The 26,318-nt window shown below is 40.6% G+C and overlaps 1 protein-coding gene across 1 annotated transcript in view; it reads left to right on the top strand.

Annotated features, from left to right (window-relative positions):
* rab3gap1 (RAB3 GTPase activating protein subunit 1) overlaps nucleotides 1-26,109 on the top strand; it is a 53,256-nt gene extending 27,147 nt beyond the window's left edge. The window contains exons 17-24 of the mRNA XM_084420430.1: nucleotides 1,839-2,162; nucleotides 2,804-2,941; nucleotides 8,701-8,928; nucleotides 11,954-12,050; nucleotides 12,132-12,235; nucleotides 13,858-13,973; nucleotides 16,584-16,686; nucleotides 23,385-26,109. Coding sequence (XP_084276556.1) covers nucleotides 1,839-2,162; nucleotides 2,804-2,941; nucleotides 8,701-8,928; nucleotides 11,954-12,050; nucleotides 12,132-12,235; nucleotides 13,858-13,973; nucleotides 16,584-16,686; nucleotides 23,385-23,615 — 1,341 coding nt within the window. The 3' untranslated portion in view covers nucleotides 23,616-26,109. The remainder of the gene's footprint in view (nucleotides 1-1,838; nucleotides 2,163-2,803; nucleotides 2,942-8,700; nucleotides 8,929-11,953; nucleotides 12,051-12,131; nucleotides 12,236-13,857; nucleotides 13,974-16,583; nucleotides 16,687-23,384) is intronic.
* The last annotated feature ends 209 nt before the right edge of the window (nucleotides 26,110-26,318 follow it).

Raw genomic sequence — 26,318 nt, 5'->3', positions numbered from 1 at the left:
TTTTCCGCTCGCATGAGGAGGTTTTTCAGGCAATTCGAAAAGGAAATATTTCGCAAAACTGCAATGGAAACAGTTTTTGCGCATTTACAGGTCACCTGACGTAGATGGCGCGGTGTGTTTGGACAGAATACGAGACAGTGTTCTTTATTAAATTCATAAAAGACAAAAGAATTACAGCAATACTGGATTCTAAACCTCAAAGAAATGCCACAATCAAGACCTCGAAGCAGAAATGAGTGAGAAACACCCAGAAACACCTCATATGAGCCGCTCACAGTATAAGGGTCTTTCCTTGCCATTAATGCTTGGATAACACACATACGTCTCCGTTGATTAATAATAATGGCCAGTGCGGTGGCTGAGATACATAAACCGACCAATGTCCGTTGCTATGATTTTTGGATTGACTTATCGCAGGAGGAAAAAATTAAGTTTTAGTCAGTTAATGGAAACGGCGTCATTTCGCAATATATATATATATTTTTTTGACATTTAGAAAAAATCGCGTCTTGTGGACGAGAAAAACCGGGTATGCTTTTCTGTCCCTCTCAGAGTCGCATCTTGTGACATCATGTCCTGTTTTTGGTTCGTTGAGATGTCTTTGGTCCGGGTTGTGTTCGTATTTCAGTCGAACCGCACCAGAGTTCGTTTTGAAGTGGATCGAGACTCCCTGAAAAGGTGGATCTTGGTCCGCTTGTTTGGCGCGCATTAGGGTTCGGATGGCAGCTTTCACACTTATTCAAGTGAACCACACTAACAGAGCAATTGCACCAGGGTTTGTTTTAATCCAACCAAACCTGGCAAGTGTGAACACACCCTAAGAGACTCTTTACACACGATCACATCTGTGGGACCGTCCAGCTCAGCGTTCATTCACGAACACGCATGATAGGCATGTCAAATCAGACAGTCTTCAGTCAACTGAGCTTATTTGTGAAAAGATCATATCATTAACATGCCTAAGACTTTTGCACAGTACTGTAAATCAAGCCAGGCAGTCTTAGCTATAATTAAAAAAATCGCTCTAAATGTAAAAGAATGCGAGTTCACACCACAACTATAACAATAACGGCACAGAGGAACGATATCGTTGGAATCACTTTCAGAGCTTTTTTTAAAAACACTGACAGCCAATCAGAATCCATCCTGCTTTAAAGAGCTCGAGCATTTAAAGCGGCAGACGACAAAACTAATATAGTTTTCTTTATAGTTCTTGGTGTTGAATGGGCCTTTAGTTTATGACATATGAAATATTCCTTTAAATAATTCTAATTTTTCATCTGATTTTGATATAACTCTTAGGTTGTTCATTTAATTTTTCCAAGGACATTATTTATTTATTGTGACAAATTATAGAAAGAATGACACATTATAGAGTACAGTGGTAGAAGAAAGTGAGTCATGGAGTTTTAGAATGACATCAGTGCGAATAAATGATGACATAAATGAGAAACTTGTTTATGCGCTTTTGTTCAAAAGATTTTTTTTTTTTTTCAAGAACTTAATGCTTTAATTCGGCAAGGACGCATTAAATTAATCAAAAGTGACTAAATGCATTTATAATGTTACAAAATATTCTATTTAAAATAAATGCTGTTCTTTTAAACTTTCTATTCATCAAAGATTCCTGAAAAAAAAGTATCACAGTTTCCACAAAAATCTGAAGCAGCTGTTTATTAATAAGCGTTTTTATTAATAATAATAATCAGAAATGTTTCTTGAGCAGCAAATCATCATATTAGAATGATTTCTAAAGGATCATGTGGCAATGACAACTCAAAAAAATAAGCGATAGTGAATATTCTCGTGTGTTTAATTTTGCTCTGCATCACCTCCAGATGCTGAACTGCTGCATTGAGCGAAAGAGAGCAAGGGATGAAGGGAGGAAGAACGCCACATCAGACGGAAGCCGAGACAAAAGCCGCTTGGCACCGGAGAGCGCCGGACCTGCTGAGGTTTCTGCCGGGAAGTCGTGGGACTCGTGGAGCGACAGTGAAGAGGAGTTCTTCGAGTGCCTGAGCGACACGGATGAGATGAAGGAGGTGGACACGGAGAACGAGAAAAAAACAGCCAATAAGAGCAAAGCAGAAGGTCGACTGCAGCCACACGGCAAACTCACACTCCTGAACTCACAGGAGCCGCTCTACATCCCCGTCACACAGGTATAACACACTCGCTGGTCAAAGGGTTAGTTCACCCATAAATGAAAATTACTCTCCCTCAAGCCATCCCAGGTGTATATGACTTTCTTCTTTCAGCCGAACACAATCAGAGTTATATTAAAACATATCCTGGCTCTTGCAAGCTTTATAAAGGGAGTACCTGAAGTTTTGAAGCCTAAAAAAGTGCATCCATCCATCATAAAAGTAATCCATACGGCTCCAGGGGGGTTAATAGATGTCTTCTGAAGCAAAGCCATGCCTTTTTGTAAGAAAAATATCCATATTTATAACTTTATAAACTACAATCACTGGCTTCCGGACTCTGCCCTTTTAGCATAAACCCTCCGCCATGTGTATCTCCTCGCCAGAGCGTTTAACAGCAGCGTTCATGTAAGAAATGCATTGTTTTTTATTAAAGTTACTAAATTTATTCAGTCAAGAGCATTGAGTGATTTTCTGTTTACCTGCCTTGTCCACCAGCACTTATCCACTCCACAATCCCAAACCCCAATGCATTTCCAAACCAAAACATTAAAAAAAATTCTCTTTCTCTTCTCTGTTTTAGCATCTCTCCATATCAAATCTAATCCCCAGTTTGGTCATAACTGTTGTGTGTGTGTGTGTGTGTGTGTGTGACGCAGGAGCCGGCGCCCATGACTGAAGACCTGCTGGAGGAGCAGTCGGAGGTACTGGCCAAACTGGGCACGTCGGCTGAAGGTGCGCATCTCCGTGCCCGTATGCAGAGCGCCTGCTTGCTCTCAGACATGGAGTCCTTTAAGGTGAGGCCGCTGCTCCGTGTTCATGTGAAAGGATTTTATTTGTTTGAGACTAGGGCTGCACAATTAATCGCATTGAAACCACACGCGATTTGGCCAAGGCTGCGATTATCTTATGTGAAAGTTTGTCAGTGCGGCGGCTGATCGGTAGTAAATGAACACCAGGGGGCGTCTCACACACACACACACACACACACACACACATGCGCACCACATATGCCCCGCCGCAGAAGTACAATAACACCGTGTCCTAACCAGACGCGATAAGATTCCAGCGACAAATAATGTGTCTGTCCACACTAGACGCGACGCGACTGCGAGATGCGTAAAAATCAATCAAAACCCACAGCCAATCAGAACAGCGTGTGGGCGGAGTCTCACGGCACCAGAGAGTAATCTTGACGGCACTCGCAAGAAAATGGATCAGTAGCTACATAATCAAATTCACAAATATTACACCATTTAAACATTATTAAAAATACATAGACTGAGTTACTAAAACAATCTTTGTCAAAGAATACACTTGTTTGTTCACAGTTTGAACGTTCTTGTTTCCATTTGTTTAATTTCAAGATCTGAGGTGATTTATCCACTGTTGCTTTTACAGCTACAAAGCTGGAGCACTAAATGATATTCAAAGTCACATTACACGCTTTTAACATTAAATAAAGCACATAAACAGCACCTGAGATTATCATTGCCACACTTTGTGTTTGTTGTTCCAGCACGATGCCGCAGAAAAATAGAAACCGTTTCTAAAATAGAATTGTCGCGAGTCGCCGTCGCGGCTGGATAGGACAAACACTCTGATTAACATGGAAATTAACCTTTTATGGTCCGTCGCGTGTAGTTAGGACACGGTGTAACAGGCATCATTCCAGGAAATCCCTATCGCTGTATCTGAATAAACAGAAGATTGAAACTCTTTGATTGATTAAACACGACTAATAAACACACGACTGCCTTATTCTGTGTCAGAAGCACATCATCTCACAGGAGGAGGAGCTCAACTGTCGTTACGAAGCGAGTTTGGAGTAAAAGCATGTTATTAAATGTTGTCTGTTGTCGGACAAGAGGTTCATAAATGCTTCTCATATCTGGAAAGATGTTTGACGCGTGTTGCTTTTTCAAATTCACGTTATAAGTGACTCAAACTCAGTGCTTTCAGAGTGAGCAGCGTTTACAGAGCCGTACGTCACTGACAAGCTGCGCATACAAAATAATCAAAATCACGATTAGCCAACTCAATTTAAGTGCGATTACATGGAAATTGCGATTAATCGTGCTGCCCTATTTGAGTTTACAATTACACTGCATTCTGGAGTCTTTCATTTGTGTGTCCTGGCAGCAGATTGAACTGGAAGAACATCTCCAGTGCCGTCCAGCCTGATGATGTTCACATTAGGGATAATAAAATCACGATTTCTAAACCACACTATTCACAGAGCCTATACACAGACTATACACGGTCAAACTATCGTTGCGACGAAAACAGAGTAGGGGCCATTCACACAGAACGTGAGTTTTTTTGCGGTAAAAAATGTAAGACCAGGTCCTGAGAAGTGTTTTTTTTTTTAAGGTGAACTTTATTTATCTTGAGCGTGTCATCCGTGGTCAGACACGTCCGTCTAGCGCATTTACATAGGAAAACAATGACACATTTTGAACCTGGTGAACAAAGATATAGGCATTTATGGTAATACAGGCATTTGCGAACTGCGCACCATATTGAAAAGAGTTCAGAAATGCATAAAGAAATGGCCGACGCATCATTTATGCAAAGATATGGCACCCACAAATATCGTCAATAAAAGACGGCTTCCAAAAATGATACGGACAAGTGTGTGTGTGTGTGTGTGTGTGTGTGTGTATGTGTGTGTGCAAGAAAATTTGATCATTTGATCATTTTGATCAAAAATCATGATAGTATTTTTAAATGTATGTTAAAGCAAGAAAAAATTATCCGAAAAACAATCATAATTCAATTCAATTTTTTCTTGTTTTAAGACTTAATATCTTATGTCATTTTTTCATTCAAGTAAATATATGTTGATTTAAGAATGTGAAGATATTTGTGCTGGAAAACAAGACAAAAATACCAAGGAAGAACATCATTGTTTGCAGTGTGAGCGGCTCGTTTTGGGCGTTTGGGCCGAATGACGGATATCACACGGCAATGCAGAATGAGTCAACAACCAGATTTTATAGCCGCTCACATCTTTCTCAGCCCCAGACAATGGCTCCCGTCTTCATCTGTGCACAATTCACTGAATCTTTTATAGGTTTCACCTTTTAAAAACGCTTCTTGGCAGAAGCCAAAGGGAGAAGCATCATTCATTTTCATAAGCGCCACCCTTCCATCCCTCTCTGTCGGATAACGGCAAATTATCCCGCGGCGTTATGCCGTGGACAAACCCGAGAGATTAAGGAACAAGGGAATTGTGTGGGAATGAAGCGTTCTGTAAGCACAGCGAGCGTAGCCTCATTTCCAACTTCTGCTAGTGCGCTATAAAGCAAAAAATGCTCGTTTTTGATCACCGGGGGGCGAGACCAATGTGGAAAGGTGACATTTTGTGTCTATTTTGCCTCGCTATAGCCTGTTCAACTGCCCTACAAAATGCTCTAATTTCCTGAGCAGACACACCAGCTCGTCTTATTGCAGTGGCGAACTGCTGTGAGCACAGCGATCGCAGTAAATGGCCCCTTTAGCTGAAGATGGCCTCTAAATTTAGCAGCAGTGCTGTCTGTAATTGTGCTTAGCCAAGCATAATTTGGCATTTTGGCTTTAATTACCATCTCCCTCCGGGTGGAGAGCAGAGAGACCCGAATATGATGAATGGGGCGTCTTAAAACTGTGACGGCGCGCTCACACACCATCATCCCGCTCCACATTCAGACGTCAGATGCTGTATCCACTGTAAGCGCTGAACTAGTAACGAGTGACTGTGAGGATGAACGTCAGTAACTCATCACAAACTAGATCTACACCTTTTTTCTTTTCTTTTTTTTTATCAAATGTGAGTCGTGCCGGTGGAAGAACTCTAGCACAAAGCCAGATTTGAGTTTGTGTTTGTTAAGCCGTTGCTAAAGTCGGTTGTCGGCTCACCTTTTAGTGCTTAATCCTGTTCTGTATGAGCTTCTTTCTTCTGCTGAACACAAAAGAAGATCTTTTGGAAGATAAAATGGTTAAGCTAACCGTTTTTTGGACCCCATTGACTTTAATGGTTTGTAAAAAAAAAAAGTACTATGGAAGTCAATGGGGTCCAACAACTGTTTGGTTTCGGACATTTTTCAAAATATCTTATTTTGTGTTCAGCAGAAGAAAGAAATTCATACAGGTTTGGAACAAATTGAGGGTGAGTAAATGATGACAGAATTTTCATTTCTGGGTGATTATACCTTTAATGACGTACGACGAGAGATATGAGAAACAGTACGAAAAAAACAAGTCATATGCTGAAAATAAGACCAAAATATCACAACCCGCACCTGCTCACTTCTAATAACTCTGTAAACTCGATCGCTTTATGAGCCAGGCTTAAAGTTTTTTGGCTTTTAGTATGAATATGTTAGCCTTCCTGTTATCTATAGGCTGGTGTGCTCCAAAACAATGACAAAATTTGCATTTTAGAAGATATAAGCATTATATCTTTTTTTAATTATTATAAAACGTACTACAGACTCTCACTTCCGCCAATATGGATCAATGATTTTGATGACATCACTCTGCACTTCAGCTTCTCATCATATTTTTTTATCCAATCAAATGCTTTCTAGAATCTGAAGCTCCGCCCCCTTCACTGTAAAGAGACGCTGAAGCTGCTGCTGAAATCGGTCACTTGTTCACACATTTACTGTTTTCTACATGGCACATTTTCTGAATGGCACTATATAGGGGATAGGGAACGATTCAGACAGTGTAAATATGCTTTCCATCATGGCGAATGAAGTCTGGTTTCACGTTAGTGTCACGCGAACCGCCGCAGACACAGAGACACGACACACAGAGCGGATCATGTGATCGAGTCGCGAATACCAGAAAACGTATCAGATCCATTCAGTTCTGCACAGAATGCTGTATTTTAAAGCGATATGGAGGCGATTAGCACTGGTATATCTGTGGCAATAGCCAACAATACATTGTATGGGTCAAAATTATTGATTTTTCTTTTATGCCAAAAATCATTAGGATATTAAGTAAAGATCATGTTCCATGAAGATATTTTGTACATTTCCTACCGTAAATATATAAAACATTTATTTTTGTGAGTGAATGCAGCACAATCGCACACATAAATGAACAACTTTAAAGGAGATTTTCTCAATGTTTCGATATTTTCTGCACCCTCAGATTCCAGATTTTCAATAGTTGTGTCTCGGCCAAATATTGCCCTATTATTACCTACCAAACCATACATCAATGGAAAGCTTATTTATTCAACTTTCAGATGATGTATAAATCTCAATTTAGAAAAAAATTACCCATGTGACTGGTTTTGTGGTCCAGGGTCACATATGTTCCGCTCTGTCTTCCTGTTTCAGTGGAAATTACATCAACAAATTGAATAATGCTGTGTGTTTCAAAGCACTTCAATGGGCCTTTAAACAACAAGCCCAAAAACACTTATAACAAGTGGACATGGCAACACTGCAAGAGCTGCTCTGTGACGGAGCCTGTCCAAACATAAGCAAAACACGACGCCTCCATCGACTGAGCTTTAGTTAAAACTCCTGTCGTTTTCTTCCACAGTTCGAGGTCTGACATGAAATGCATTTGGGATTAAACGTGTATCTGTCTGCAAGTCTCAAAGCCTCGCTGAAACTTGCTGCATCATTATGTCTTGTTCGTGTGTCTCAGTAATTATCGAGTATGAAAGCATGCAGCGAGTGACAGAAAGGTCATCCTGAGAAAGTTTGCGGCTGGAATTTGTCTCCAGCTCATTCACAATAGAAACGTGTGATGAATCGCTGTAGTCGCAGCTCAGGGCTGAAGGACTGCACTAATAAAAACAGTCAATTACATGCTTTATTCAGAGGCTTTCTGCCTATTTTTTTGTCTGCACATGTACGTATGTATTTGTATGTGTATGTATCATTATTGCGAGACGATACAAACAAATTTTTTGTTTTAGGAAAAAATACTAAACATTATTCAGACACCAGATATAATTTTTTATATTTTTTTACTAGTGTATGCAGGACACTAGTTCATTTATGCTAGTGAGGATAACAAAATAAAGTAAACTGTGACATATTATACCCAAGAATTCTTCATACAGTGGACTAATGTATACAAATTTGTTACCAAATATTGTTCAGACACTTTGTTCTGACCATGTTTTGCTAAAGTGTTTTTTCTTTAATTGCTAATGCGACATTTTTACACACAGACTGAACAGAATGAAGCATTGCTTGGTGATTGGTTGAGCTAAACTGGTATTATCTAATTGTGTAGTTAAATTTAACAGCTGACAGATATTCAACATAATTAATGTGTGAGACAGTCTAACAGAAGGACGGACAAAACCAGTGAAATATCAACTGATTTGATCATATTTTATTACCATTTTCTAAACTATAGCGAATAAACTGTGATAATGTGAGAAATGTTGAAGGTGTCTGAATACATTTTGGTTTGACTGGATGTTTAAACCACACAAAACACCTCAGCAATTGCCTAGACGGTCCTAAATGTGACCCAAACATTTCTTAAATTCAGGTGTGACATTAAACTCAAGGTGTGTGTGTGTGTGTGTCCACAGGCAGCGAATCCAGGCTGTTCCCTGGAGGATTTTGTGCGCTGGTATTCCCCGAGAGATTACGTGGAGGAGGAGGTGAGTGATGAGACGGGCCAGACGGTCATTCGGGGCGACCTAAGCGCCCGCATGAAGATCCCGGGCAACATGTGGGTTGAAGCCTGGGAAACGGCCAAAGCCACTCCGGCACGCCGACAGAAGAGGCTGTTTGATGACACCAAAGAGGCTGAGAAGGTCAGAACCTCGAGTCAAGTCAAGTCACCTTCATTTATATAGCGCTTTCAACAGGGTTCCCACGGGTCCTTGAAATCCTTGAAAGGTTGTGAAGAAAAAAATAACAATTCAAGGCCCTGGAAAGTTTTTGCAAATACACACATACATATATATATATATATACAGGTTCTTGAAAGTGCTTGAATTTATTTTATGGAATTAAAAAATTCCATATTATTCCCTCCAGTCCGCTAATGTGTTATTTCGCCAACACTTCGTGGCCTATGCGCACTAGCTTGCTTGATTTGCGTTAGTTACGCTTATTTACGCGTTACGTTAAATGTTTCCCACATGAGGTACTTTGTGTTGTATGTTGCCATGACGTTCACGCACGCACAAAACTACTATGATGGAACCTCAACGTTTGTTGTTGGACATAACAAATGTGTCCCCATATTAAGTCCTTGAATGTGAGGGTATTGGACCTGGAAAGTCCTTGAAAGGTCCTTGAATTTGAAGTTAACCAAGGTGTGGGAACCCTGTTTTAACAATATAGATTGTTTCAAAGCGGCTTTACAGTGATAATAGGAAATTAAAGTAAAAGAGATTGTTTTGGCTTTACAGCAGATCTAGAATAAAGTTATTGTCCAGCTAAAGTTATGATTGATTGATTCACGTCCGTTGCAAAGATCATTAGTTATTAACTTAGGGGCCGCTAACATGACACCATTCTAACCCTAACATAGAAAACCCTTATAGGATTAGTTCACTTTCAAAAAAATTTTTGCTGATCATTTACTCACCCCGATGTCATCCAAGATATCCATGTCTTTCTTTCTTCAGTCGAAAAGAAATGAAGGTTTTTGAGGAAAACATTCCAGGATTTTTCTACACAGAATGGACTTCAATGGCAACCAACTATACCAATGTTCAAAGAAGATTCAAATGTCCGTCTCAATGCAGCTTCAAAGTCTCGACACGATCCCAGTCGAGAAATAAGGGTCTTATCTCGCGAAACGATCCGTCATTTTCACACAAAAAAAATAATAATATATGTATATACTTTTTAACCACAAATGCTCGTCTTGTACCATCTCTGAGATGCTCTGTATTACGTCATCACGTTGGAAAGGTCACGGAAAAAATAAAAATAATAATAATAATAATAAATTAAAACGAAGATGTCGGACGATTTTGAAGTTGGAGGAGAAAATGAGATGAAATTTTTCGTCCCTTCCCTACCTTTCTGAACCGGAGTACACAGACAAATAACTTTAATAGATGACGTGACGCATGACCTTTTTTTTAGAAAATGACAGATCGTTTCGCTAGATAAGACTCTTATTTCTCGACTGGGATCGTGTCGAGACTTTGAAGCTGCATTGAGACGAACATTTCAACCTTCAAACCGTTGGTTGCCACTGAAGTCCATTATATGGAGAAAAACCCTGGAATGTTTTCCTCAAAAACCTTAATTTCTTTTCGACTGAAGAAAGAAAGACATGGATATCTTGGATGACATCGGGGTGAGTAAATTATCAGCAAAACATTTTTTGAAAGTGAACTAATCCTTTAATGCACTCCGACCGCTCATTCACACAACAACAGTGTCTGGCGGCTCGAGGACGCAAACCTTGGAATAGGTTCCACGGTGCAAGCGTTAAATTTGTTTTAAAAACGTTATCATCTCCGCGTAAGAGTCCAGGTTCACATGGTCTCGGTCCAGGATCATTATGAGCCTGATCTGCTTTTGTTATGTGTGTGTGTTGGATTAATATGACACGTTCATTTCAAGCTTTTTGCGGGAAACATAATCATTCTCTGTCATTATTTCACCCTCAAGAAGATATAACATGCATAACAAACAATAAGAGCAACATAGCTCAGAGTTACCATAAAACAGGAGAACCAAAACAGAAATCAGAACTCAGATATAAATGAAGAAAAACCAACAAGAATCAATATGCTAAAGAGAACAGGCAGGTTTTTAAAAGAGACTTGAAAGCTATAAAAACACACTCGCCCGTCAGCGTGTCCCATGCAATCTTCAAACCAGCCAATCAGACGGCAGTTGTGCTGGAAGTGGGTTGAAATGCAAGGTGTCGTCACGGGACTCGGCTTGGAAAGTTGAAAGGGAGTTCAGGAGAACGCTGGCATCCGTGAAGGTCGCGTCTCTTTCTGTCCTTCAACCGTCTGTCGAGCCCTTGTGGGGAAGCTGCAGGATTTACACTGAATTCATTTGCTGATTTAATTTCCTCTACTGTGTTTTGCTCCAGTAATGTGTCCTGGCCAATGACAGTCGTGCATGTTTTCTGCGGTGTGTGTAGGACGGCCTGAAGGCAAGCGTCTCACAAGGGCAGCGGTGCAGCGCTAAAACACACACACACACACACACACACACACACACACACACACACTGAGGCTGTAAAGGCTAAACCTTCCCAACTGCATCAGTAATGCTTACATTTGAATGTACAATCAGAAGCGGCGTTAAAAAAAAATTAACGATTAAATTGCTTTAAATTACATTTAAAATGAGAAACATTACATTCAAATGGAAATTCGGGAAATTCGAGCATGTCTTTGCGTCATTCCGTCACATCTTTCCACATAAAGAAGAGTCTCGGCTAGTAGGCTGTGAGTGTGAGGATGCTGGAGGTGGAGATTTATAGACTTTTCTCACAGCACTTCATATAATTAAACTTAGCAATTTGATGGCGGATCCAGAAAGGTTCAAACGACGATCACCAACTGGAGATTCACCCGTCGTAAAATGCAAAAGACTTCAGACTTCGGAGTGGGTACAGAAAAAAAGAGACGGCAAAGTTTCGGAGGCAGTGTGTAAACGTGATTGACACAATGTGAGGTCGTATTTATTTATTAACGTGCGAAAATTTCGGACTCAGTGTGCAAGAACCTTAACTCTACAAGCAGTTTATGGTATATGTTAATTATCATTGGTACTGGACATTATAATTGCCTATCTGAAAGAGAAAATATTGGCATAAACAGACTGTCTTATGTAACCGTGTGTGTGTGTGTGTAGGTGCTGCACTACCTCTCGGTGCAGAAAGCGTCTGATCTGACGAGGCATCTGCTGCCCTGTGTCCTACACGCTGCTCTTCTCAAAATCAAGGAGGAAGGTTTGTGTGAAACCATTACAGCTGCACACAGTTTCTATAGTGTCTCTGATGTCCCTAAACATGAGGTGAATGTTCTTCCAGAGTCTACCGAAGACATCCCGTCCGTGCGCAAGGCTCTCCAGCATCTCACGTCTCACGCCAGTAAACTTCTGCGTCACCCCAGTCCCGACTTCAAGAAACTGGAGGTGAGGGTCACGTCACACTATTAGACACAGTAGCTGTGTCCCAAATGACACACTATGCACTTATGCACTATGCACTTATGCACTATGAGCCAGAGGGGCATAAGTGGCATTTTGGGCGAATATGAGTTATTGATATCAAAATAAAGGTCTCAATGAGCTCTATCCAATGGTGCCAAAAAGACCTATCTGAGATCAAACTGTATTGAATAAAGCAACAAAACAATAAAGACCTAACACAAAAGTGTGAGTAATGTTTGGGGCCAGAAGGGCGTAAGTCCACACTTATGCCCTTCTGGCTCTGAAAAATACATGTAGGTGAGGGTATTCCTCACACATACGCAGAGTTCTACAATGCTCTGACAGTGGACAGTGAGTAGAACTAAAACTAGTGAACAGAAAAGCAAATAAGGCGCGACATGATTCTTTGGATGTGGTCAATGAATAGACTCACAGAGTAATTGAAATGGTTGAACAAAAAAGAAAAGTGAAATGAGTAAAAAGAACACGAGAGAACTGTCAATTGTATAGAGTATAAAAAAATAAAAAAAATGAATGAATGTAATGAAATAAATTGAACTCATGAATTTCCAATCAGAAGTGTGTTTAGCAAGTCCAGTGACTTTTATTACAGTCTGTACTGTTCAGCAGATGCCCAGAATGGAAAAGTGAAATGAAAAATTAATTAATTAATTAATTAATGAGTTAAATGAAAATTAATTACTTGTTCAAGTGTTAATTATTCAATCAATTCCCCTTTTGACCAGTTATTTTCTGCATTGTTCAGCAGATACGCCCAATATGTCCATAGAAGACTTGACGTTTTTGCCATATTTTTTTTATTTTAAAATGTTTTAGAATGTTTTAGAATGTTAATATGCCATAAGTTTATTGCTTAAATACTCATTCATGTAAGTATGACTGTGGTTACAATGTTTGTGGTTTAAGGTTAATAATACAGGTGATTGAAGTGTGGTCAAAATTTAGTTTTGTCTCTCCTGTAAAGTTTGTCAAAAGCCACTTACGCCCTTCTGGCTCCAAGCTCTCGCTATGCACTTATACACTATGCACTTATACACTATGCACTTATGCACTATGCACTTATGCACTATGCATCATACACTATTAGAATTTGCAATGAGAACGCACTACTCGCGCTATTTATACTACAAAATGGCGTACCATGTGAAAATATGATACACCAGTGTTTTGCCAGACGAGAAATTTATCCATGTATCATCTTTTTACTCTTTTAGTTCCTTTTATAACTGTAACATCTTTATATCTCTTTTAATTCCTTCTATAACTGTTTTAATTTTCCTTGCTTTTATTTTGTGATTATATTAATTCCTTTGTGTGTACAGCACTTTGAATTACTTTACTTTGAACTTTATTTTATTAATAAAGCACTTTACAACTGCACCTGCAGACCAAAGTGCTGTACAATCAGCAGCATAAAAACAAACATCACATAAAAACACCATGTGTATGATTACCATATTGTTACCATATTGGAATTACCATAGTGTATGAAATGTGCTTTATAAAAATAAACTTGCTTTGCCTTGCCTATCAGGCCGCTTCTACGCTCGCATTGTGAACGTGTGTCTGCTCTGTGTTGTCAGGAGGTTATTAATCAGATGAGCGCGGTGGAGGCTGTCGTTGCAATCGCACGCTCGCTCAAGGCCAAGTTTGGCATCACTAAAGGAGAGCGGGAGGAAGATGGTGACGAGCTGGAGAGGTAAAGTCTGTTAAGTTTCACCATACTGATGCTCAGACAATGCAAGTCACTTTTACAGATGCACAATATTATCAACATGTCATGAGAATCGGCTAAAAATGGCTTAAAATTTATTTAGCGGCATCAGCCCCATATCTGCCGATATGCCTTGCAGATGTCAAAAAAGGAAACACACTGATGGAGTAAAAGCAGTTTCTAATTTTTGTTCAGAAAAACCTGCCTCTGTTTATGACTCCACCCTCCTGGTTGATATAGCTCTGCCCCTTTACTCAACATGACTCCACCCTCCTGGTTGATATAGCTCCGCCCTCTTACTCGAAATGAGTCTACTTTCCTGGTTGATTTAGCTCCGCCCCCTTATTCAACATGACTCCACCCTTCTGGTTGATATAGCTCTGCCCCTTTACTCAACATGACTCCACCCTCCTGGTTGATATAGCTCTGCCCCTTTACTCAACATGACTCCACCCTCCTGGTTGATATAGCTCCGCCCTCTTACTCGACATGACTCCACTTTCCTGGTTGATATAGCTCCGCCCCCTTATTCAACATGACTCCACCCTCCTGGTTGATATAGCTCTGCCCCTTTACTCAACATGACTCCACCCTCCTGGTTGATATAGCTCCGCCCCCTTACTTGACATGACTCCACTTTCCTGGTTGATATAGCTCCGCCCCCTTATTCAACATGACTCCACCCTCCTGGTTGATATAGCTCTGCCCCTTTACTCAACATGACTCCACCCTCCTGGTTGATATAGCTCTGCCCCTTTACTCAACATGACTCCACCCTCCTGGTTGATTTAGCTCCGCCCCTTTACTCAACATGACTCCACCCTCCTGGTTGATATAGCTCCGCCCCCTTACTCGACATGACTCCACTTTCCTGGTTGATATAGCTCCGCCCCCTTATTCAACATGACTCCACCCTCCTGGTTGATATAGCAATCTCTCATTTACTCGTGTTACTCCAGACCGGTATGGCTTTCTATCTTCTATAAGAAGATATTTTGAGAAATGTTGTTTGGTTTTCCAAATATCTTCTTTTATGTTCAGTAGAAGAAAGTAAGTCATACAGGTTTGTAACAGTGAATGAGAAGTGTCGAGCAGGAGGGCGGAGCCAGATGAAGGAGGGAGGAGTCACTCTGATCAAGAGGGGTGGAGCCATATTGAGGGGGGTGGTATATCGAGCAGGAGGGGCGGAGCCGTGTCAAGCAAGAGAGGTGGAACTGTACTGAGTGTGAGGGGCGGAGCCATATCTACCAAGAGGGTGGAGTCATGTTGAGCAAGTTGGGTGGAGCTGTATTGAGGGGCGGAGCTATATAGAGCAGGAGGGTGGAGTCATGTTGAGCAGGAGGGGCGGAGCCGTTTCAAATGTGAGAGGCGAAGCTATATCAAGCAGAAGGGTGGAGTCATGTTGAGCAAGATTGGTGGAGCTATTTTGAGGTGGGCGGAGCTATATCGAGCAGGAGGGTGGAGTCTTGTTGAGTGGGGGGGCAGAGCTATGTCGAGCAGGAGGGTGGAGTCTTGTTGAGTGGGGGGGCAGAGCTATGTCGAGCAGGAGGGTGAAGTCTTGTTGAGCAGAAGGTGCAGAGTAATGTCCAAGCGGCAACCTCTCCGTCTCTCTCTTGAAACCAACACGGAAGTGAGTTAAACTGCAATTCGTTGACTGGCCGCTTGAGGCTGGTGTCAAAAGTGAGTCAAATCTGCATCTCCCCCATGTTAAAATGCCAAATTTTACAGCAGAAAAAAACGTGTTTACAGCCTGGTGTCTGTATGTGGCTTTGGTCTATACAGCTAATTGTGCCCTTCATGACAACTGTGAGGGGGGTGCATTTTTTTATAACTCATCCGTTTAAATTATATTAAGCCTTAAAATTTCTGCATAATTAAGGGTGTCCACTTTTGAGTGACAGGTGGATTCCCGCTGCTGTGGTCATTAGTCATTATTAGCCGTTTGTCTGCTGTTTGTTAGCCGTCACTTTACCTCAGCTCATTGCCTGACTGTAAAAATAAATAAATCCGGGAGTGACGCGCTGCCAAGATGGCGACGGTCGGCCACGCCCACTTTAGGCTTCAAAAACGGTCTTCAGAAACCTACGGGTGACGTCACGGACACTACGTCCATATTTTTTTACAGTCTATGGTAATGTCATGCTGAAGCGGGCGGAGCCGTATCATTCAAAGGGGGCGGAGTGGTGTTGCGCAGGAGGGGTGGAGCTTGTGCTGTCAGTCTGACAGGGGCATGTCAGCTGAGTCTCCTGGTACTCGTTAGTTCCCAGGGGCCGCTCGGGGCCACAGCAGGCCGGTCCAAGACAGACACACCGGCCTCATTAAGATGAGACCCGGAGCTGCCCGCAGGAACAAAGACAGTTCAGTGCAGGTGTGTGTGTGTGTGTGATTGTGTTGAACAGGCTGAATTCACACACACACACACACAGACAGACACAGGCGTAGTTGTTCTTCTCTGTATTATGGCATCATTTCTCAGGCGACTATGAACATGATAAATATTCCTCTTCCTTCCTTCATCTAAACACTCTGGCATCCTCTACCTGTACTGTACAGTCACTGTCTCACATTATACCATTATTCCTGTCTGTCTCTCAGGTTTGTGAGCTGTTTGCTGGAGGAGCCTGAGGTGTGTGTGGTCGGTGCAGGTCGAGGTCCTGCTGGAAGCATCATACATAAGCTCTTCGTCAGTTCTCAGCGGGTAAACACACACACACACACACACACACACACGCCCGATCAAGGGTTTTATGTTTTATTGTAATCATGGACTGGATTCTCTCTTCTCAGAAACATTGGGCCAAAATCGACCAAAATGAGTCGGAAAATACTGGATATCAGCTCTAATCTAATATTGTGCAATGTGCATCCGTGCTTGCTTTTGATAAAAGCATCTGCCAAGTGCTTTAAATGTGAATGTATAATTCTGTTCTTGAGGTTACTAATGTTAGTAACACTTTGCAATAAGGTCCCATTAGTTAATGCATTAACTAACATTAACAATGATATGTGTTATAATATTATAAAAATACAACTCTTAGGTCATTAAATAATATAAACAGACACAACTTGAATGTTGAAATTAACATTAAGATTAATAAATGCTTTTTTCATTATTAGTTTATGTTAATTAATGTAGTTAACAAATGTAACCTTATAGTAAAGTGTTACCGAGACGTCAGCTGTCGGAGTGATATCAACCTAGGGTCCTTTGCACCATGACCTCGAGCCAAACACCCCCCAGAAGCCTTTATTCCCTTGGTTGAACATTATTAAAGTTAGAGCTTATTTAGAGATATCAGCCGGATGGTTTAGTGCAGGCGCTAATGGATCCAAGGCTGTATCCCGTAAATTACCGCACTAATAATGCCCAGAATGGCACCAAACTTCTACAGTAGCACAAACAGGTTCTGGACTCATAAAACGAGGTATTGGAAAGTTTGTAAGTACATCAGGAGTTTATTTAAATAACACTTGCCTGACGGCTAATGCTACCGCTAACCCGGACACCGATGTCACTTCAGTGGTTTGGGAAAAGCCCGTAAAAGTCCTTTGCAAAACACACAAGTGTAAGGGAAAAGCTAGTGAATTTAACACTCCATAGAAATAGATTTTTTCCGAAGTGTTGACAACTTAGTGTTAACTAATAATTGTTATAAACTGGCACTACCAACAAAATATTAGTGCATTCCTGGAGCTGGGCGTCGTTACACTACATCCTTATGATCGCTTTCTGCAGGACTTTTACAGGCTTTTCTCAAACCACGGAAGTGACGTCGACATCCGGGTTAGCGGTAGCATTAGCCGTCAGGCAAGTGTTATTTAAATAAACTCCTGATGTACTTACAAACTTTCCAATGCCTCGTTTTATGAGTACAGAAGCTATTTGTACGACTGTAGAAGTTTGGTGCCATTCTGGGCATTATTAGTGCGGTAATTTACCAGATACAGCCTTGGATCCATTAGCGCCTGCACTAAACCATCTGGCTGATATCTCTAAATAAGCTCTAACTTTAATAATGTTCGACCAAGGGAATAAAGGCTCCTGGGGGGTGTTTGGCTCGAGGTCATGGTGCAAAGGACCCTAGGTTGATTTCACTCTGAACCGTCCCTTTAATAATTGTACGAACGCTTCATATCTGTGAGACGGAGCCGGACTCGTTCACATCATAAGGTCTCAAAGCGACTTTAACAGCAAGAAGAGCCATGGGTTTAAAAAATACATTTAAAAATCTGTTTTTCTGTTTGTCATAATTAGCTAAATTAATGAAACGCAGCAGATGTCTTAGTTTCATTTAGAGCTTTAATGTGACACAGAGGTAATTAAACACGCCGGGCGAGTGATTTGTTTAAAAAAAGATTATTATAGAGAGTGCCGGTTAAACAGCGTGTTTGATGAACGGCTCTAAAGTCTGTCCTCGCATTAGTCTTGTGTTTGTGTTAGTAGTGGTTTAGTTAGTGCCACTAGCATCGGTCACTCATCAGTGTGCTAACTGTTAGCTGGTCAATCTCACAAAGACATTTATGCCGTGAAAGTGGTTGATTTCAATTGATTTCAAGGTAACAATTTACAATAAGGTTCATTAGTTAACATTACCTAACTACCTTAGTTAACATGAACCAAGAATGAACAACAGGATTTATTCAGCTTAGTTAATATTAATTTCAACATTTACTAATACGTTATTAAAATCAAAGGTTTTGCTTGTTAACATTAGTTAATGCGCTGTGAACTAACATGAACAAACAATGAATAGCTGTATTTTTATAGCTAACATTAATAAAGACTAATAAGTAACAAATGTATTGCTCATTGTTAGTTCGTGCTAGTTAATACATTTACTAATGTTAACCTTATTGTAAAGTGTTACTGATTTCACTGTAAAATCTGACCTGTAAATCAATTAAAACGGCTTTTTATTTGTATTTTTATTTTTTAATGCAAAATATAATGCGTTCATTTTTCTTTCGATTTTGAGGCGTTTCCATGAGATTCACCTGAAGCCTCAGAGAGGGACATTCATTTCCCCCCCGTTAGTTCTTAATATTAGTCACTTCCATTTGTGTCGTCGTCATTCCCAGGATGCAGTTGTGCCTAATGGTCCCAGTGTAAATTGTAATTCTCAGCTACTTAAAGTTAAACAGGCCGAAAATGCGATATGAGCGTTGAAATGTCAGCCGGTGTGGTTCTCGAAGGTGAGCTTCAGACGTCTGTGCTCACAAGTTTTCTTTTAAGTGAGAAATGTTTGAAATTGAGTTTGTTTGCCTGAAACTCTCGCTCAGTTAGCCCCCCTCCCCTCTCCTCTGTCTGCAGTGTGTGTGTGTGTGTGTGTGTGTGTGTGTGTGTGTGTGTGTGTGTGTGTGTGTGTGTGTGTGTGTGTGTGTGTGTGTGTGTGTGTGTGTGTGTGTGTGTGAGAGGACTAAATTATAGCCTGTGTGTTGCCAGGCTGCAAATAGAAAGGCAATAATTATCCCAAGCATCCCCATGTAAATCATGTGAAATCAGGGATTCAAATGAGGTGAGATTTCCTGGAAGAAAGAGAAATGAGAGAGAGAGACGGACCTCACAGAGGAGGAGAGACTTTGTTGCATGTGTTTATGGATATGTGCATGCACTGATTGCTCTGATTTATCATGTTTTGGATGTTTCCAGTGTGTCACCAATGAACAGAGAATGTGGTGCCGTGACCCGGACTCATCCAAAGCATTACTGCACCGATCGACCAATCAGATTCTTTATTAATATTTGATTTATTTTTATAGGAATAACATTCTGAAGGAACGTTATATTGATGTTTATACTCATGTTTAGACCATTTTGTACTCTTTCCTCTTCAGGGACGAATCTTGTCGTCGGATTTCAACCCAAAATCAAAAGAAAAGACATTGTATTTTGCTTAAAGAAAACCAAGCGTATAGAACCATTACGTTTTTTTTTGTAGCATTTTATTGTCATGACAACTAACCACATTCCCCCACTCTCGCATTATTCTTAATGATGATTCTCATTAACTGTAATACAATCATTTGTCAATTAAAGGCAGAACAGTCACTGTGATAATGTATAATTTGGACATTTAATTGTGCTTAATTGTCATTAAAATATTGCTACCAATAATCGTAATGGTTTTAAAAAGTGACTTTTTTTTTAATGCAAATTCAATTTTCTCCTTTTGATTTTTTGCTTGAAATACGACCTGCACGTGTTGAGTGGTTTGGTGAGATTCACCGTCGCACGTCACAGCATGGACTGAACTTTTAAAAGTGCTCTTATTTGGCCTTGTATTTTGTGTTGTTCTTTTTCTTCATCTTTTTTGTTTGTTTGTTTGTTCTCTCCTAACACCGCTTGTCTGTCACTCTTGTCAAGTTGGCCGACTCCAGTGACGAGGTAAAGTCAGCAACATCTGACACTATACGATTCCCCACCATTCACTGCAACAACAAAAAACAAAACAATAATGTTCTTCCTCAGTATTTTTGTCTTGTTTTCCAGGGCAAACATTCTTAAATCAAGATACATTTACTGAAAAAGCGAAATGAGTTTTTGATGAAAACAAGAAACAATATCTGCCATTGGGGTCCAAAAAATGATCTAAATTTAAAAGCAAAACAAGATTATTTTTCTGACCCCATTTGCATTCTTGTTTTAAGCATAATCTCACCTTATTTGGACAGATTTCAGAAAACAAGACTTAATATCTTCAGTCATTTTGCCTCACAAGTAAATGTTTAGATATTTGTACTGGAAAACAGGACAGAAATACTAAACAAGAAAAACATTTGATTGCAGTGTTTCAGACGGATGTTGATGTCAATGAGGAACACAATCTGTAGAATCTGAACGTCTGTCACTAATCGCTGCTTTTTGATTTTTTTTTATCCTCTCTTTGATCCGTTCACATTCTGTGCGCATTCAGGGCTTCCTGATGGACGTGGAGGTTTGTTTATAGACGCGTCTCAGTGCTGTAGAGATAGTTAGTGATGTTCTTCATGTGTCATTTTAGTGCACGTGCTTTAGCTCATGCCTCGTTGTGTGATTAAACAAAAAAACATCCCTGTAGTAAATTGTGTTACTGTCATCACGACGAGTTAAAGTGATTTTCACATCACATCATAGGTCGATCTGAATCCAGAATGTGCATTTTCTCAGCGTTCTTTCGCCACGTTCAGTCCCTGAGATGTGAACAGACATTTGCTAATTTGCAATCAGCTTTGCAATTAGTGGAATTTGTTCCTGTACGAGGGAAAAAAAATAGATTGTGTCAATTTGCTTCACTCCTGCAGTCTCAAAACGCTCATTTAAGTCTCACCGAGAGCATTTGTTGAGAAGCGTCTTGGCTTTGTTGCTCCTTGACTCTCTGGTAAAAGACAAATAGGTTTATGTAGCGTTGTCAGCTTAGCTTATTATAAAAACATGTTACCTCTATGCATACAGCACTTTATGCAGCACAGATTAGCCACGTCCACACTAAAGATGTAGGAGTGACACCGAATTAAAATTTGAGAGTGAATCCCCTTGTTGATTGACAGAGTGGGAACCACATCAATATTTGGTAGTATTGTTTAATAATACAGCGACCAGAGACTCGTTGGCCTGGTTTCCCAGACAAGGCTTTGGTTAAACCAGGATTAGTTCTTAGTTCAATTAGGGCATTTATGTAAACATTACTGGTGTGCATCTTGAGACAAAACAATGACACTGATGTATTTTAAGATCTGTCGGTGCAAGTTGCTTTCAGTTTAAAAAAAAAGCATTTTAGTCTGGGGCTAGCTTTAGCCTTGTCTGAAACCGGCTAGTCATGTTCTGCAATTTTAACTTTAAGTCGTGTTTTGTTTCTGCTTCTCAGAGGAAGTGCATGTCCACTTATTATAAGCGCTTTTGAGCTTGTTGCGTGATCTTGGCTCGTAAAGCGATCCAGTTAAATAAAATAGGAACGTGCGATATTTTGGACTTGTTTTAAATATAAAGCTTTTGGATTTATCTTAGTTTATTGTGAGGTCGTTCTTGTTTTTTTCTAGCAAGATCTTGCAACACGAATGAGTCAAGACTCTTTCCCTGTGACTTTCTTGCACTGCACACGCATTTAATTACGTAATTAACAACTAGTTCGGTTTCGTTCACACAGAAGATTTAGGGCCCTATCATGCACCCGGTGCAATGCAGTGCCAGACGCGACGCAAGTGTTTTTTGCTAGTTTCAGCCCGACGCAGTTATCATTTTCACGTCCTGCGCCACGTCGTTTAAATAGCTAATGCATTTGTGCGCCCATGGGCTGCTGGTCTGAAAATGAAGGAGTGTGTTCTGACGCATTGTTGGAGCATTGCTATTTTGAGGCAACTGAAATAGACTGCACTGTTGACCAACAAAAACCTGGTCTAAATATATATATAATATATAACTATATATTTTTATGCAACATTTTTTGAAAATATTTAGCGCGTTAGTAATGTGCACTTTTAGGCGGGTCCACAACACTTTGTCCTGTAGATGGTCTCGCTTTAACCAAGCACACAAGCAGATCCGTTTGCTCGCTAGAGAAGCGTTAGGTTTTTCCGTTTGCAAATTCTGCCATGTAAATAGCGAATCCGCCATGACGCGAGCGCAACTGGCTTTTAAAGGGAATGGGAGATGAGACTCTGATTGGTTTATTGCACGTTACGCCCAAAACACACCAATTACTCATTAAGAGAATATGGACAAAACACATTCATTACTCATTAAGAGAATATGGACAAAACACATTCATTACTCATTAAGAGAATATGGACAACCCTTTTAGACCATGCACCGGGAGCACCAACCATTTTCCCCGTTGTTAAACTAGCAAAAGTGGATTCGGACACGTTCTAAGTGCACTTTAGACCATGCACTTAGATAAAATAGGGCCCTCAATGTTGATTCAGCTCATTTCAATAACAGTGTCGATTTTGCACAATCAAATCAATTATAAAACAATAAATACAAGGAATGCAAAAAGTGCTGCACGGGGGTGTAACTTCAGTATTTCGGGGCTCTCTCTGGGTGTAGGGATAATTCCACTCACAAGAAAAAACAATACAAGGCACTTGATTAATTAGTTTCAGAAAAAAATTATACGTTTTAAGTATAAAAATTATAAGTAAAAAGAAAAAAGTTATAAATGCCTCATTCATTCATTCATTCCTAAAAAGCCTTTATTTTTTCATGGCTTAGATTTTAAAAACAGGTGACAATCAGTTAGTCACAACAACGATCACCTGGTCATGCGGCACAGGACAAACAGAAGAGACAAAGTTCAAGAAAATACGTTTTTTCTTACAATTATAAAACAAATTCGATTCAGGTATAAAGCAGATCTGTTTTCAGAAAAAAAACCTTTATGAAAAAGCCTGATGTGTTTTGTGCGCTGATGTGTTCAGGCCGCCCTGTTGGCTCCGATGGAGGAAGAAACGGGACGTTTGGGAGGAACGGATGACAGGAAAGCGGTTCCGGATTTTCCGCCCCCCGCTGGACGGGAGATTCTCCTTCGGACCTGCGTTCCTCGACCGGCGCCGTTCTCCAAAGCCCTGCCCCAGCGCCTCTTCTGCGTGCTCATGCGGGACGAGTTCAGGCTCGCCGGGGCCTTTTCATCCGACACCTCGTTCTTCTGAGCGCATCCGTCGTGTGCGGGACGGGCTGGTTAAATGGGACACGGCTTTAGTGATATCGGCGAATGGTAATGGTGTCTCCTGCTGTTCTTACAGAGTTGAAACATTGCACATGTAATCACGGGAAACGGCTGTTTCTGGATCGGCCCTCAAGGCAACTGCTCTTCTGAGGGTCTCATCACCTTCGCTTGGATGTTAAAATGGTTTTATATCTGGTGGGTTTTCACACATGCTAATAATATCAGTTCCCCTACTGTGTGTTTGATGAGAAAAGCTTTAGATTGACTACTCAATGCTTCGCCTTAGGAAACATCATCAGAACACACACACACACACACACACACGTTACTCACTGACTAGTAGTAGTAAATTAAAAAAAGCTGAGATCATGTAGCATTTAGCATCATTGTATCGGTTTCTGTCTCGGATCAGAGGTGAGATCACGTCGAGTGCGTTCAGACGTTTATGTATCGATTCGCTCTTGTGCTTCTGCTTTTTCCTTCGCCAGAACGTCAGTCGCTTTCTGCTAATGACATTAATGTAGAAGTCTGTCTGATGATGTATTGTCAGTCTTGTGATATTATCTATCTCATGCATTTGACCAGATCTAAATGTCAAACCAATATGATCATCTGCATTGTAAGACTGTCCTAATTCAGTCGCACATTTGACTTGATGAAAATAATAAAATGTCTGAACATAATTAGGCTTTCCAGCCAAACTTGTTATTGTCGTTGTTCTCGTTTCATGATCATTGCCTCATTAGCGCTTTGTGCCGCTCGCGGTGCTTTAATTGCATTAAGGGCTTTAAATGAATGCTGGCGTTAGATCGTTAATACGGGATGTTAGTTTGAGGAACTTCTGCTCCGGATCAGACGAGTGCGTCGCGATTCTGTTTCAGCTGATAAATAACTCTCTATGACGTCTTACGACCCCAGAAACTTTCACACAAAGAATGATAAGGATAAAATATAATGACAACTATATCAGCGTCCACACCAACTTTGATTATTAAGGATGGATTCTGATTGGCTGTCAATGTTTTTATGGTTCATCATCTGGGGGGAAAAACAAATTCCAACGATATCGTTCCTCTGTGCGAAAAAAAACCCTGATTTTTAATTCAAAGCAAGAAAGGTAACAATAACTATATCAGGGTTTGCTGGATGATGTCGTTAGGTTTATTATAAGCACTTCGTCTGTCGCTTTAAATTCTTGAGCTCTTTAAAACAGGATGGATTCTGATTGGCTCTCGTTCATCAGCCGGGGGGAGGGGAACGCTCAGAGGGGGCGTTTACACGACACCGTTTTCAACTGAAAACTTTTTATGTGTTTTGGCCGCTCATTTACTCGACAACAGCGTTTTAAGGGCCTGAAAACAAACTCTGGAAAAAACGCGTTTCAAAAACGTGAATTTGTGAAAACGGTGATGTCATGCACATGCATGTTCAGTCAAAGTGACATCGCCATCTACTGGCCTGGCCTGGCAGCAGAATCCGCCATTTTTAAGCATTTTCACAGATTCGTGTGAACGTTTTGACAACGTTGTTAGAGCCATTACTACTAGGGCTGTCAGTTAAATGCGTTATTAACGGCGTTAACGCAAACCCATTTTAACGGCGTCAATTTTTTTATCGCCTAGCAAACTTTGTAGTTTTTTTCACATGCTTTTGCAACAACTAGTAACGTTAGTAAAACTACAACACCACACCGGATCTAGCTAGACCGGAAACAAAACAACAGCCACGCCGCACACACTTGTTTGGGCTTGCGAGCCGGCCGAAGAGTGGACGTGAAGCCGCGTCTAGGACAACCTGTATCGCACATCGGACGCGCACTTTCTCAGTTTATGGCCAGCAATAAAAACGCAGAATGGCGCCGCCAGTGTGTGTACACTCATAGAGAATAATGTGTTCGAATTTTAAATACGAGGCACTGCGCTTCGCTTCTCGTCCAGTGTGCGACCCCCTTTAACGTTACGTTTTGAGTGGATGAATGATGAGCGCAAGACGCCGAAATGGATACCAATAAGATTCTGAATGGAAGTTTACTTTTAAAAAGTTGCCAAATGGTTCAATTGACAAGACCAAAGTGATCTGTGTGTTCTGTCGTTGTGAACTGAGCTATCATCGCAGCGCGTCCAGTCTGAAACACCACTTGATGGCCAAGCACACACACAGCTGATGTGAATTCTCCGCCCCCTCGTCAATATCAGGACCTCGTCAGTATTTCTTTCACCCTTTTATTGATGGACAGTGTTACATTGTGTGAGAGATTATTTGCTCCGAGTGAGAATGTTAGTGTGAAGTTGAACACTACAGTATATGCCAATGTTGTTTTCAATAAAAAACATTTGCACAAAGCAAGCCGATCCACTTTTCCATGTTGATAAGAGCATTAAAATGAGAAAAAATAATGGGACAAAAATAGTCGTGTCTGAGTTTGATTTCTCTTAAAATGTAACTTCACAAAGAAAAAAGTAAAGCTTTACAAGCCAGGTTATGGATTCACGCGTCATATCCTTTAAGCAAAACCCTTGTGGAAATGGCTAAATTGAATTTAATAAACTTTGTTACCTAGCTTTTCTAGTAGCCTTCAGTAAATTAACATGTCTGAGAAAATGATGTATAAAACAGAAATATCAGTTGACCCTGTGTTTGCTTTCTACACTGACAGACGAAGACAGGAGAGAGCAGGTATTGACAA

The sequence above is a fragment of the Rutilus rutilus genome, assembly GCF_951802725.1.
Source record: "Rutilus rutilus genome assembly, chromosome: 10".
Lineage (NCBI taxonomy): Eukaryota > Metazoa > Chordata > Actinopteri > Cypriniformes > Leuciscidae > Rutilus > Rutilus rutilus.
The sequence above is the reverse complement of the archived record's forward strand: the minus strand, read 5'-3'. Positions and strand labels throughout refer to the sequence as shown.